At 32.3% G+C, this 10826-nt stretch overlaps 1 protein-coding gene across 3 annotated transcripts; it reads right to left on the bottom strand.

Moving 5' to 3' along the window:
• Positions 1-2414: 2414 nt before the first annotated feature.
• Positions 2415-9125, bottom strand: LOC123225874 (SNF1-related protein kinase regulatory subunit beta-3). 3 transcript variants are annotated; one of them, XM_044650189.1, is made up of 4 exons: positions 9108-9125; positions 8456-8509; positions 3081-3170; positions 2415-3007 (listed from the first exon to the last, which is right to left on the bottom strand). In XM_044650189.1, exons 3-4 carry the CDS (start codon positions 3105-3107, stop codon positions 2681-2683), a joined length of 354 nt encoding a protein of 117 aa, XP_044506124.1. In that variant the 5' UTR covers positions 3108-3170; positions 8456-8509; positions 9108-9125; the 3' UTR covers positions 2415-2680. The 3 variants fall into 3 exon arrangements, with proteins under 3 accessions (XP_044506124.1, XP_044506123.1, XP_044506121.1); XM_044650188.1 differs by lacking the exon at positions 9108-9125 and adding an exon at positions 8765-9063; XM_044650186.1 differs by lacking the exon at positions 9108-9125 and having other exon boundaries at positions 8456-9063.
• Positions 9126-10826: the final 1701 nt, after the last annotated feature.

The following is a 10826-nucleotide window of genomic DNA, read 5'->3' as shown; positions in this document are numbered from 1 at the left end:
AAATTATTGTGAAGTGGAATGCATGGCTAAAGATAATGCCCATCTTCAGCCTTGGCTTGAGCTTGTTCATGTGATTATGAGTTTCCTTGTATACGGATGTGGTGTTATTCATTTTGTGCATGTTTGGGATGATTCAGTTGGAAATATATATTTGGGATAGGTTTAATGGGATCTCTTTTTATGTAAAATCTGACCATATTTTTTAGCTTAGAACAAGATAATTGGCTGACGGTTAATCCCCATTAAAAATGGTACAAAATTGAATTTAATCTTAATGTGTAATGTAGCAGTTTAAATTTGGTAGGAGCCAACAGAATTGGGTGAAATAGCAAGCAATGAGGCCAGTTGGGCTAATAAATTAGTTGGGTTCAAAATCACATGCTTTTCACCTCTCATTCTTCAACGGGCTGATGACATAAGTAATATGGTTCCCGAAGAGAAACTTCAATTTCCATCATCACCATTTACAAAAAAATTAACTTAATTTATTCGTCTTCAATGTTTCCTGGAGCTTGCTTTATTTGAACATGTACCAAAAACTCGAGAATTCACATTCCGGCTTGGAGCTGACGCATGCCTATACCCTTTAGGCAAGCAATTTTTCACTTCTTTCCCGTTGAAAACCCGGTGCTTGGTCGATGACAGAGGCTTCACTTTTATGTAATCTTCCAATAAAGGCCTCATCGTGCTCGGAACACTCGACGGGATGCTACGTCCGGCCATGGAAACTTCCCAAGAACTCAGCAAGAAGAGGACATAGAATATTATCATAAGGTAAAAGCTGCTTTTGATTGGCATATTTTTTGGAAGTTGGTTGAGTTTTGAGAGAAGGGACCGGGTTTTATGGGACAATTTGAGTTGAGAAGAAACAAAAGGGGACTTAAATAAGCTCGTGAGTAGCTGAGCGGTGATGCAGACATGAATGAATACGAGCAAAAGAGTCTTTGGAGGTGCGGTGGTGAGTGCTGAGTTGTTGAGGTGGGTGCTCTTTTAAACTACTACGAAACAAGTGATGATGCCTGTGAGTCGCACTGAGCCTCTTCCATTTTTGTCCGCGACGTTTATGTACTTTTGAACATATAATTAAATATATAAATTATATATTATTATATAATAAAATAATAAAATATTATTTATAGATCTAATTATATCTTTAAAAATATATATTTATTCATAAGATTTACGATTATTTGTAATTATTTACCTTTTTTAACAAAATTAATAATGAAGATATTTAAAATTTTGCTACTAAGTTTGTTGTTGAAGTGTATGTATAAAAATACACAAATGTGCACTAACATTAATGATGGTTTAAGAATTTATAAATAAGTTTAACCTAATTAATAAAGATAATTTAATACATTTCATGAATAATGATTTGAGTTGAGAATTCAATATAAATTATATAATTATTAGAATTTTTAATGCGAGGGATAATTAATTAACGGACATCTACGCTTAAAGATCATGATTTGAGTATTTTCAACCTCAACATATACATACTTACTAGCCGCACTTGTCTAATAGAATAAATCTTGAAAATGATGTCTATTTTGACAAACTGGCCAAAGGAAAATATGACCAATTTTTAAAAAGATACAGTTGATATCTTACACAGAAGAATGACCGGCTAGAACTTGAGCACTAAATGCATTAGAAGGTTTACTAGATAAGTCTTTAGTTTTATTACCTTAGTTATGCTATAATATAGACCGCAACAATCTTAGGACTATTAATTTAATGAATCAATAAAACTATGCGTCTCATTTTAAGTATATAAATAAATACATATTTAATATATATTATTATGTGAGTAAATAACTTTGAACTAATAATAAATTAATACTCAATCATATAATAATACATATAAATATATATTCAAAATAAACGCGCATAATATTGCTTTTTCATGAATATGGTCAAATTTTTGCCAAAAAAGAAAAAGGATCGAGGAAGGAGAAGAACTAGAAATTTAGTTTATATAAATATTTTTGGTAGTGAACTATAGAATGACAAATTAAATAGAATTTTTACACTTTTTTTTTTTTTTGGTAGAATGACAAATGAAATGGACCTTTTATACATTTTTAATGTAAGATGACAAATGAAACAGACTCTTTACCAAGTTAAGCCGATGAATGAATTGCTTAAAGATATAATTAGGAAAGAATGAATCCCGGGGTAAGTTCCTTGAAAATAAGTTTTGATTTGGTGATAAACAACAGAAATAATGTAATCAGAAGCTGCCATTGCAACATGTGAGAAGCTTCATACACTCATCAACACATAAAGAAAAGCTTTGTGACATTTTTATTCAGGAAAACTCACTGTTCATTAAATCAGTTATAATACTGGCTGGAGGGTGACTTAGATAAAAGGCTCGCATTCAAAAATCATGCATTACACTACTCACAAAGACAACAACTTCTGGGATTTCATTATTAACAAAAACTTCAATACCACAGACCAAAAATAAGAATGGACAAATTTATGTGTACCAAATCTACCAAGCACATAATGGGTATTTTAAGTTCATAAAATAGAACTGAGATCATAAGATGGTGTGAACCAATAAATATTCTTAGGAACTAATTCATATTTGGTTTAATCATTCAAGGTTTTCATTGTAGAGGGGCAAAACAAACCTACCAAGGATTTTTTTTTTCTTTCTATATGCATGTTAGGTGCTGCCACTTCCCCTTCTTGGAACCGGTTTGTATAGAACAACAGTAACAAATTTGGACCGGAAGCGATGAGTAAACCCAAGGGCCACTACAGATCGTGGGGCCTCTCGATTCTCAATGTAAAGATGGTTTAAGATCACACTCTGAGGCAAGGGGAGAGTTTCAGAAGTGTCCACAGTTGGTGGATGGCTAAGTAAGGTATGTTGCAAATGAGCAGGAACAAGAGGTGGGTCGCGAGACTCGTCTTCGCTACCAGGGTGCAAGTTAGTGTAACTTGAATCAGGTGAGTTTGGCACTTCAAATCCAGCTACAGTTACTTCATCCTGCACAAGGATTGGGTCTTTAATATCCATTTTATTTCATTTGTCCAAATTATCACAAAATTGCATTGCTTACATGATCTTGACCAAATTGGTTGTTCATGTTGGAGAGTAGCCCCTAATGATGCAAAAGCACCAACAAAGGAAGATTGCAATCCGAATGACCCTGAAAAGATGCAGCAACATTTTGTCAGCAAACAATATGTAACAGCAATGATTTTCGACATAATACTGCATTGTATGATAACAATAGCATTAAAGAGTCAACTCAATGATATCCCATCTGAAAATGCAACAAAGCCGTACAAAATTAATATAAGATTCCCTTATATAATGAAAAGGTGTGATAAACTTCATCCACAAATCAAAATCTCAACTCAACAAGCTAGAATAAGCTACATAGATACCGTGTGCCCCTAGCATTTGCACTCATAACAGCTGATAATAGTTTTATATCAATCATCTGCACATGAAACTTCTTTGGGAGACTGCAGAAAACTGGCTCTAAAAGGCATGAACAAAATTGCATTGCATTCCACTAAGATACTACTAAGCAGCCAAGCGTGTGGCCCTCCCATCTCCTGAATATTTGGTGCAAATATTGTGCACTGACAACACACAAAGCTCCATTCCAAATTATTACTCATAACAATATATACATACAACTAATCACTTCCATAAATCTATGATAATTCAATTTATCCTTACAAAAGCAATTCAGACACACAGTGAACCGGCACAGGTGAAAATTGACTATAAGTGATTCAAAATTAAACACATGTTTGGTAGTAGTTACCAATGTGGCATTTATGCGTTCAGGGTGAAGTAGATATAAAGTCTACTTGCTTTTAACACAAGCATTATTGACCCACATAAATTTGTTTTTGTGCTATCAAGCAACCTTTCTTTACCCAAAACACATCAACTTCACTAAAAAGACCCAAAGCTTATTAAATTAACTAATGGACCTGGTGACCTAACGTTGTGGTGCAAGACCTTGTAACCTCATCAAATTTGGTCTCTCCACACCATTGAGTCATAAGCCCATTTTGATACCAATTGTAACAACCCACCCCACCATAATATGATATTTATTCATTTTGGGTCTAACCCCACACAGTTTTGCTTTCAGTACATAACCCAAAAGCTCTGACACTAAAAGGTCTCTTACACATATAACGTACTTGACTGTCTCTAACCAGGCAATATAGAATTTTGTAAATTTATCCTCACCTCATCTAACTTATCCATCTTGACCATGCTATGATATGCCTTAGAAGAATTGGTTATGAAGTCTTATATATCTATGCTTTAAAGGGCCAAACATACTCACATGGGAACTAAGCTTGAATTGTTGGGCATTTTGTCCACACAATAGGGTAGATCTAGCTTAAAAAGCATTCTTTATAGCCAGAATCCAACTAAGCTAAAATTATCAGCTTATTCTTCATGTAAAGGTCCTTCACACTTAAACATTTGGTTTACTTCCCGTGACTATGATTCACACAAAACATATAAATGTGGTTAAAAGGGACACAAAGACTTAAACCAACATAAATTTTCATTTCTTACCAATGTGGGACATTAGGAACTCTCACGTTAAAGAGCTAACATCCTTGTGAGGTTTAGTCACTGTGCCTACTCAAGTCACGATTGAACCCTTTTGAGTTTATAACTTAGCTTTCATCAATTAAATAAATGCATTTCAGGTAAAAAACGATTGCATAACACCCAAAAATAACTTTGTTAAGATGAAAAACACTTACTATAAACCTAAGTAGAGAAAATCTGTTTAGGTTGGCTTCAACTCTAAAAGTTGGTTAGAAGTCAAATTTGCCTGAAAGTGTGGACAAAACAGCCAATAACTTGGACTTAATTCTCAAATGAGGACGGTCAACCCTATAAATGATACATTTGTAAAACCCAAGATCAAATACTCCAAACTCATAACATAAAGCAGTCAAAATAAATGAAGGATACGGTTTCAAAATCCCATATTGTCTGGTAAGAAAAGGGCACTACTTCTATATGCAAGAGATTTTCTTCCCATAGGTATAAGATTTTTTTAAAAAAAAAAATTCCGAAAGCAAACCATTAATGCTCAGTCCATGTTGAACAACTTCATGCAATGTGAAAACAGATTGTTACAATCAGTACCAGAATGAGCTCGTTACGAAAAGTGTGTTTTCATATAAGAACTTTTGCAAGAAAAGAAACAATGTGAGTCATGTTATACCTATTACTCTATACAAAAGAGTTCATGTACCTAATACTGTTGTCTGCCATGCCATATAAAGCTTCTAAAGATGGGGGAACATAAAAGAAAGGCAATTTAACATTTCCAAATTTGAAATGCTAATTTAATTCATCACAAAATGTACAAAGACATCATTTAAAAAAAAAAATTTAATTTGCATTTTTGACACCATGCTTATGCTAATAGCAAATAAACTGAGGCTCTCACCCCTCAAACACAAGGCAAGGCCTCCAATGAATAATAAGAGGAAATAGTTCAAGAGTAATTAAATATTCGATTATTATTATGTTGAAAGAAAACCAACAGCAGTGAAAAACTTCTTACACATAAAATGCTCAACAAGAATACCTAGTTCTTGCTCTACAATGTAATTGCAAGAGCATTTATCTTATTTGACCAATTAGTGCTTGTTTGCAAATAAATGGCACAAGTTGCAATCCGACATTCTACCTAAAGTTTGGTATACACACTTATTGAATCTGCAGTATAATGACGTAAAAAGCAAATACAAAAAAGTTGGATTATTTCAAAATGTCATTAAAGAATATTATCTTTCATGAATTTTAGATATTTTTTCCTCATCTTTTGCCTAAGAGATCATGCATAAACCAATAAACCAATCATTGGAATCCAACATCAATGAAAATCCAATTTGCTTTCATTGATGCAAGCAAAATAAAGGAGAAAGGCAATAATTTCTCTTATCTCAAGGTCAACTGAAATGATGGTAGAACTTAAATGTTTCAGGAATGCAAAACATAACTGAACAGCTTCCTTCAATTAACTTGCTAAAGTGAAAAAGGTAAAACAAAATTTCAGTGTACCAATATAAAAAGGTGTAACACAACCTACAAGTTCAGGAAATAAGAGGTCTAATGAAAAAAGAGCAAAAGCTTATGTGCAAAATACATCATCCACAATTGAAAAAGCAAAATTTTAAATGATGGAGACTAAAGATCAGTTAAAAACGCAACCAAAAAACCTAAGACCCCATCTATTATAATGAAATCACTGAAATAGATCATCGCAGTGTATCAAAATCTTAAATGCTTTCATCTCTAGTAGACATATCCTTGATTTTTTGTAGAAAGCAAGTGCTATTCAGGTACAAGTACATCCAGAAAGTTAGTTTGATTAGTGTGCAAAACAGAATGAAGTTTTAAATATTAATTTTGACTTTCTAGCATAGTTATCAAAGGCAAAAAGCGTTATAAGGTGATGAGGGATCCTATTACCTCGGTGAAAAAGGAAAGGTGAAGGTGTCACTTTTTTACCTAAAGTGATTTAAAAAATTCCATAAAAAAATTTCCCATTTACATTAAATTTAAGATAAATATTTTACTACACTGACAATAAAAAATTGATCGGCAACTTCGTCAACAATCTCAGATTAGACGGCAATTGGTTATCACGCCAAGACCTTTTTGCCAACTATATGATAGACAACTTATCTAACAACCTTATATCTCTCCTGCAACCTTAAAACATGTTGACAACCTCTTCAACAATCTTAGAATTCACTGTCAATCTCTCGACAACTTTAGAACACACTGGTGATTTCTTCAACCTCAAACCTTATCGGAGACCTCAAAAATTGTCAATAACCCTCATATTTGAAATTGCCCAAAATCTTCCAAAAAGTCTAAGATTGTGCCGAAAATTGTCCAAAAATTGTCGGTAGCCCTCAACTCTAGTCGAAGATAGCCTAAATGATAACAAAGTGCGCTTTTCCAATGTAAAAAACTTCTCCAAAGGTGTTAAAAAAAAAAGCGCTAAAGGCGATCGCCTTTGAACCACTAGTCACCTTGACCATACTCAAGGCGATGGCTAAATTGCCTTGAGTAAAGCGCCTAGGCACACATGTTGTCTTGAGTAAAGCGTCACCGCACACCTTTGATAACTATGCCCTCTAGCCGTAAAAATAATCAGCCAGCTAATAAGTACAATTTATTTTTAACAAATTAACAATATCCAGCTTAGAAACATATTTGCGCAGAAATATAGTCTTCCCTTATTTCAACATGAGAATAGCTTTAAATATCATAGCCAATTGTATCTTGCTCAAACAAGAACAAGATCATCTGATCATGCACAATCAGGAAAGAATCTTCGTTTCTATTGATCTCAATTTAGATTAAAACATCAAGAAATACAAGAATAAGAAAATTCTCTTAAGATCACACCAGCCCTAATTGTTTAATCAAACTTTTTCATAGAAATTGGACCTCATTATTTGGCATCTGACTCCCTAGAATAAGACACCAAAAAATTCAATGATATTATTGGCATTTCATCTGTAAACAGAACTGGAATCAATCTCAACTGACATAAATGATCTTTTTTTAACTGATCAAACACATCAGAGTCAATAACTAGGCCATTGATCACTATTATATACCGGAATTAATGTTTTAATTTTTTTTCCTTCTACAACATCAGGTCATCACCAGCATACTGAAACCAAGGCCAAAATTCAAATTGGGATATTGAGGTCCACAAAGCATAATGATCTATTTTCCAATAAGTGAGATAGATGGTGCTGGAGGTGAACTTGGGGATGAAGATTTGTAAAAACAACACAAAACTCAGAATTGAAAGGATTCCAATTGTATGCCCGCATGCAGATCCTTTAAATCTGCATTTCACTCCATTCTCATGCGTAAAAATGGCATGCCCTTCTCTAAATTCCAACATAATGTGTATCCATCTATAATATGTGCAACAGCAATGGAAAACTCCAATACAAAACTCAAAGACTACAGCTCATATGAAACAGAGTTCATTGAAACAAAACCAGACTAACTTCAAAGGAACACCAACCTAAAGTACCAAGAAAGAATCCCAAACCACACTCTATTCTGTGACTATCGCTTGAATTAACAATTTCTCCCATCTAAAACTTGGCAATTATAATTCAGTGTCTTCAGCATTTTCCAAAATTTATGGATAATGTTAATTTAAAAAAAAAAAATGCACTAGGAAACACTTACTTTAAGAATCAAATCTGTCAACATACCTCTAGAAAAAAACCCAGAAAACATCAGTATGAAAATGCACAAACAAGATCAAACAGACCTTAAATCGCCTCGAAAGAATATGGACAACACGTTCACATTTGCAAGCCTAAACCCCAAAGGGAAAAAAACCTTTACAAGGCAAAAAAATGTAAACTTTAACATAAGATTAAGACTTACCTGTGTGAGCTAAGATTCAATTTGTTCAAAGAGAGACACCCTCAGTGCCACAGCCTTCTCGAGAAACATAACGCAGTAAAAACAAAAATTAATTATAAGAAATTAATTTCCAAGCTTTTAAGCAAAAATAAGCGAAACCCTGATGATATCAAATGCAACCTACCAGACAAATTACCAAAACATAACTACCCATCAATTTAGACCGTACCAATTTCAAGTAAAAAAAACTGACAGTGTACTAATATCACAATTTTTTATAGAAAATATCTATAAACCCAAAATGCAACTTTTAGCAAGAGCAAACCTCACCTGATATGAGATAAAATTTTCAAAAAATAATAATAATAAGTAAGACAGTCGCTGGACGCACAAAGACCAAAACGGAGACTAAATTTTTCTAGGAAAAATCGCCAACAGAATCTGATATAAAGATCAACAAGTAAAAAGGTTAAAAAAGATAATTCAACAAATTTTTAATTTTTGAAACCCTTCACCATAAGAAAAAATTAAAAACAGTAGGATCAATTAGTCCTAAAGATCCTGCCAATTTTTTTTTTTGGTAAAAGTGGTTTTAAAGGGAAAATATTAATAAGCAGCGAGAACAGGAATCAATATTGCAGCCGAGGAAGGCCTAAAACGGAGCAAGACATACATGCCAACCGGGGGAATTTCCCTTTGGTCCCTGAGGTTTGGCTCATGTACAAGGTTAATCACAAATTTGAATAATATCACGTATACATCCTTTGCATCTATTATTGGGTATAAAAATGATATATTTCTGTGTAATTAGGTTTTGACATTTCGTATATTTCTCAAAAATACGTAAAAATTATTTTATTATACAATTTTTTAATGATATCGTCCTCCTGATCATAGCACGGGGCTAACTAAAAATCCAGGGCTATTAATTTTTGTTTTTATTTTTTTATTTTTTATTCTCTGTTTTATCTCTTAAAATACGTAATATTTTGTTTAAAAAAATCGAATAAATAATTTTGTTTTCTTAGGTTTCATATTTTATTTATATAAGAAAGCAACGGCAACACATTCCTATTTATTATTTTCATTTTCAAATACTATTAGAAACGATAATGAAAGGATTTTCAAAACTCAAAAATACAAAACCCATCTGATTATTTCACCATCAATTTTATTTTATTAATTAAAAAATATATTTAATCACGTGTAATGCATCACCTATCTGAATTATATGTAAATTTATATGTAGTAAATTTTATAGGAAGAAAAAAAAAATCAAGTTAATCAATATATAATAATTCATAACTGAAAACCACATATTAAAAATATATTTTAATATAGAAAATAAAAAATATATTCTAATATTCCCTTAAACTCAGTTATACAAAGAGATTTTGAGTTTGTGATATAAATCATAACGCATTATGGAGGGTGGGTTTTAGTAAAAATGTCAATTATCTAATTAATAGAAGATATGGAAGCGAGATAAATGGTCTTTTTGATATGATGATGGCGAATAAAATGATACGAAGTATTTTTTATAAATCAAAATATACAAAGCATTGTCTCAAAATGAGTAATACGAAAAGCAACCATGAATTAATTAACAATATGAATAACATATGTTATATTTGGTCAAGTGGTGGTTAAGTAGGTAAAACTTCCCACTAATTTTTTATAGAAAGTGGGAATATCCAACACAGTTTCTTCTATATGAGAATGCTTAACATTGGTCTCAAATGGAGTGGAGCTAGATTTATCATCTGACATGCCGGTAAGAGATAAAAGTTCACTAGTAGACTTGGCTTAAAATAGTATAAGAATCAATCCTTCAGAGAAATTGTTTAACCCAAGGACATAACTAAGGTGACCAAAATTTTTCATATCAAATTGCATGCTGAGGAACTACTTTAAGTCTACAATACCATGCACATTATCTCTAGTAATACTCATATCATCGATATACAATAACAACGTAATACATCTCACTTTAATTTTGTGAATGAAAAGAATATAATTATAATAATAGTTAAATAAGAACCTAATTTAACTAATAGTAAAGCTAAATTTGATAAAGTATGCTTTCAGATACTACTTAAGTTTTTAGAAGGTTTTACGAAGACGATAAATCTTGTTAAGTGGATGACTATATCCAAGCGGAGATTTCATATATACTTTTTTTAACATTTGTATGAAAAAATTGTTATTTTCTAACCATTGCAAAAACTATACGAGTCATTAGAGTAAATGTTTCCCTATAATTAATCTCGATACCTTGAATAAGTCTATTTGCCACTAATCGAACTTGACAGCAGTCTACTAACTCAGGACAAAAATTTTAATTTTGTAATCTCATTTACTAGACATTAAGTCAACTAAATTCCAAATATGA

Source organism: Mangifera indica, chromosome 9 (genome assembly GCF_011075055.1).
Source record: "Mangifera indica cultivar Alphonso chromosome 9, CATAS_Mindica_2.1, whole genome shotgun sequence".
Classification (NCBI taxonomy): Eukaryota; Viridiplantae; Streptophyta; class Magnoliopsida; order Sapindales; family Anacardiaceae; genus Mangifera; species Mangifera indica.
Note: the sequence above shows the minus strand (reverse complement) of the source record. Positions and strands in the feature narration are given on the sequence as shown.

Excerpts from the sequence above, each read along its gene's own strand:
- LOC123225874 (XM_044650189.1), bottom strand. The coding sequence starts at position 3,107 with ATGAACAACCAATTTGGTCAAGATCAT. Across the intron at positions 3,008-3,080 it reads ACCAATTTGGTCAAGATCAT|GATGAAGTAACTGTAGCTGG; the intron begins GTAAGCAATGCA and ends ATCCTTGTGCAG.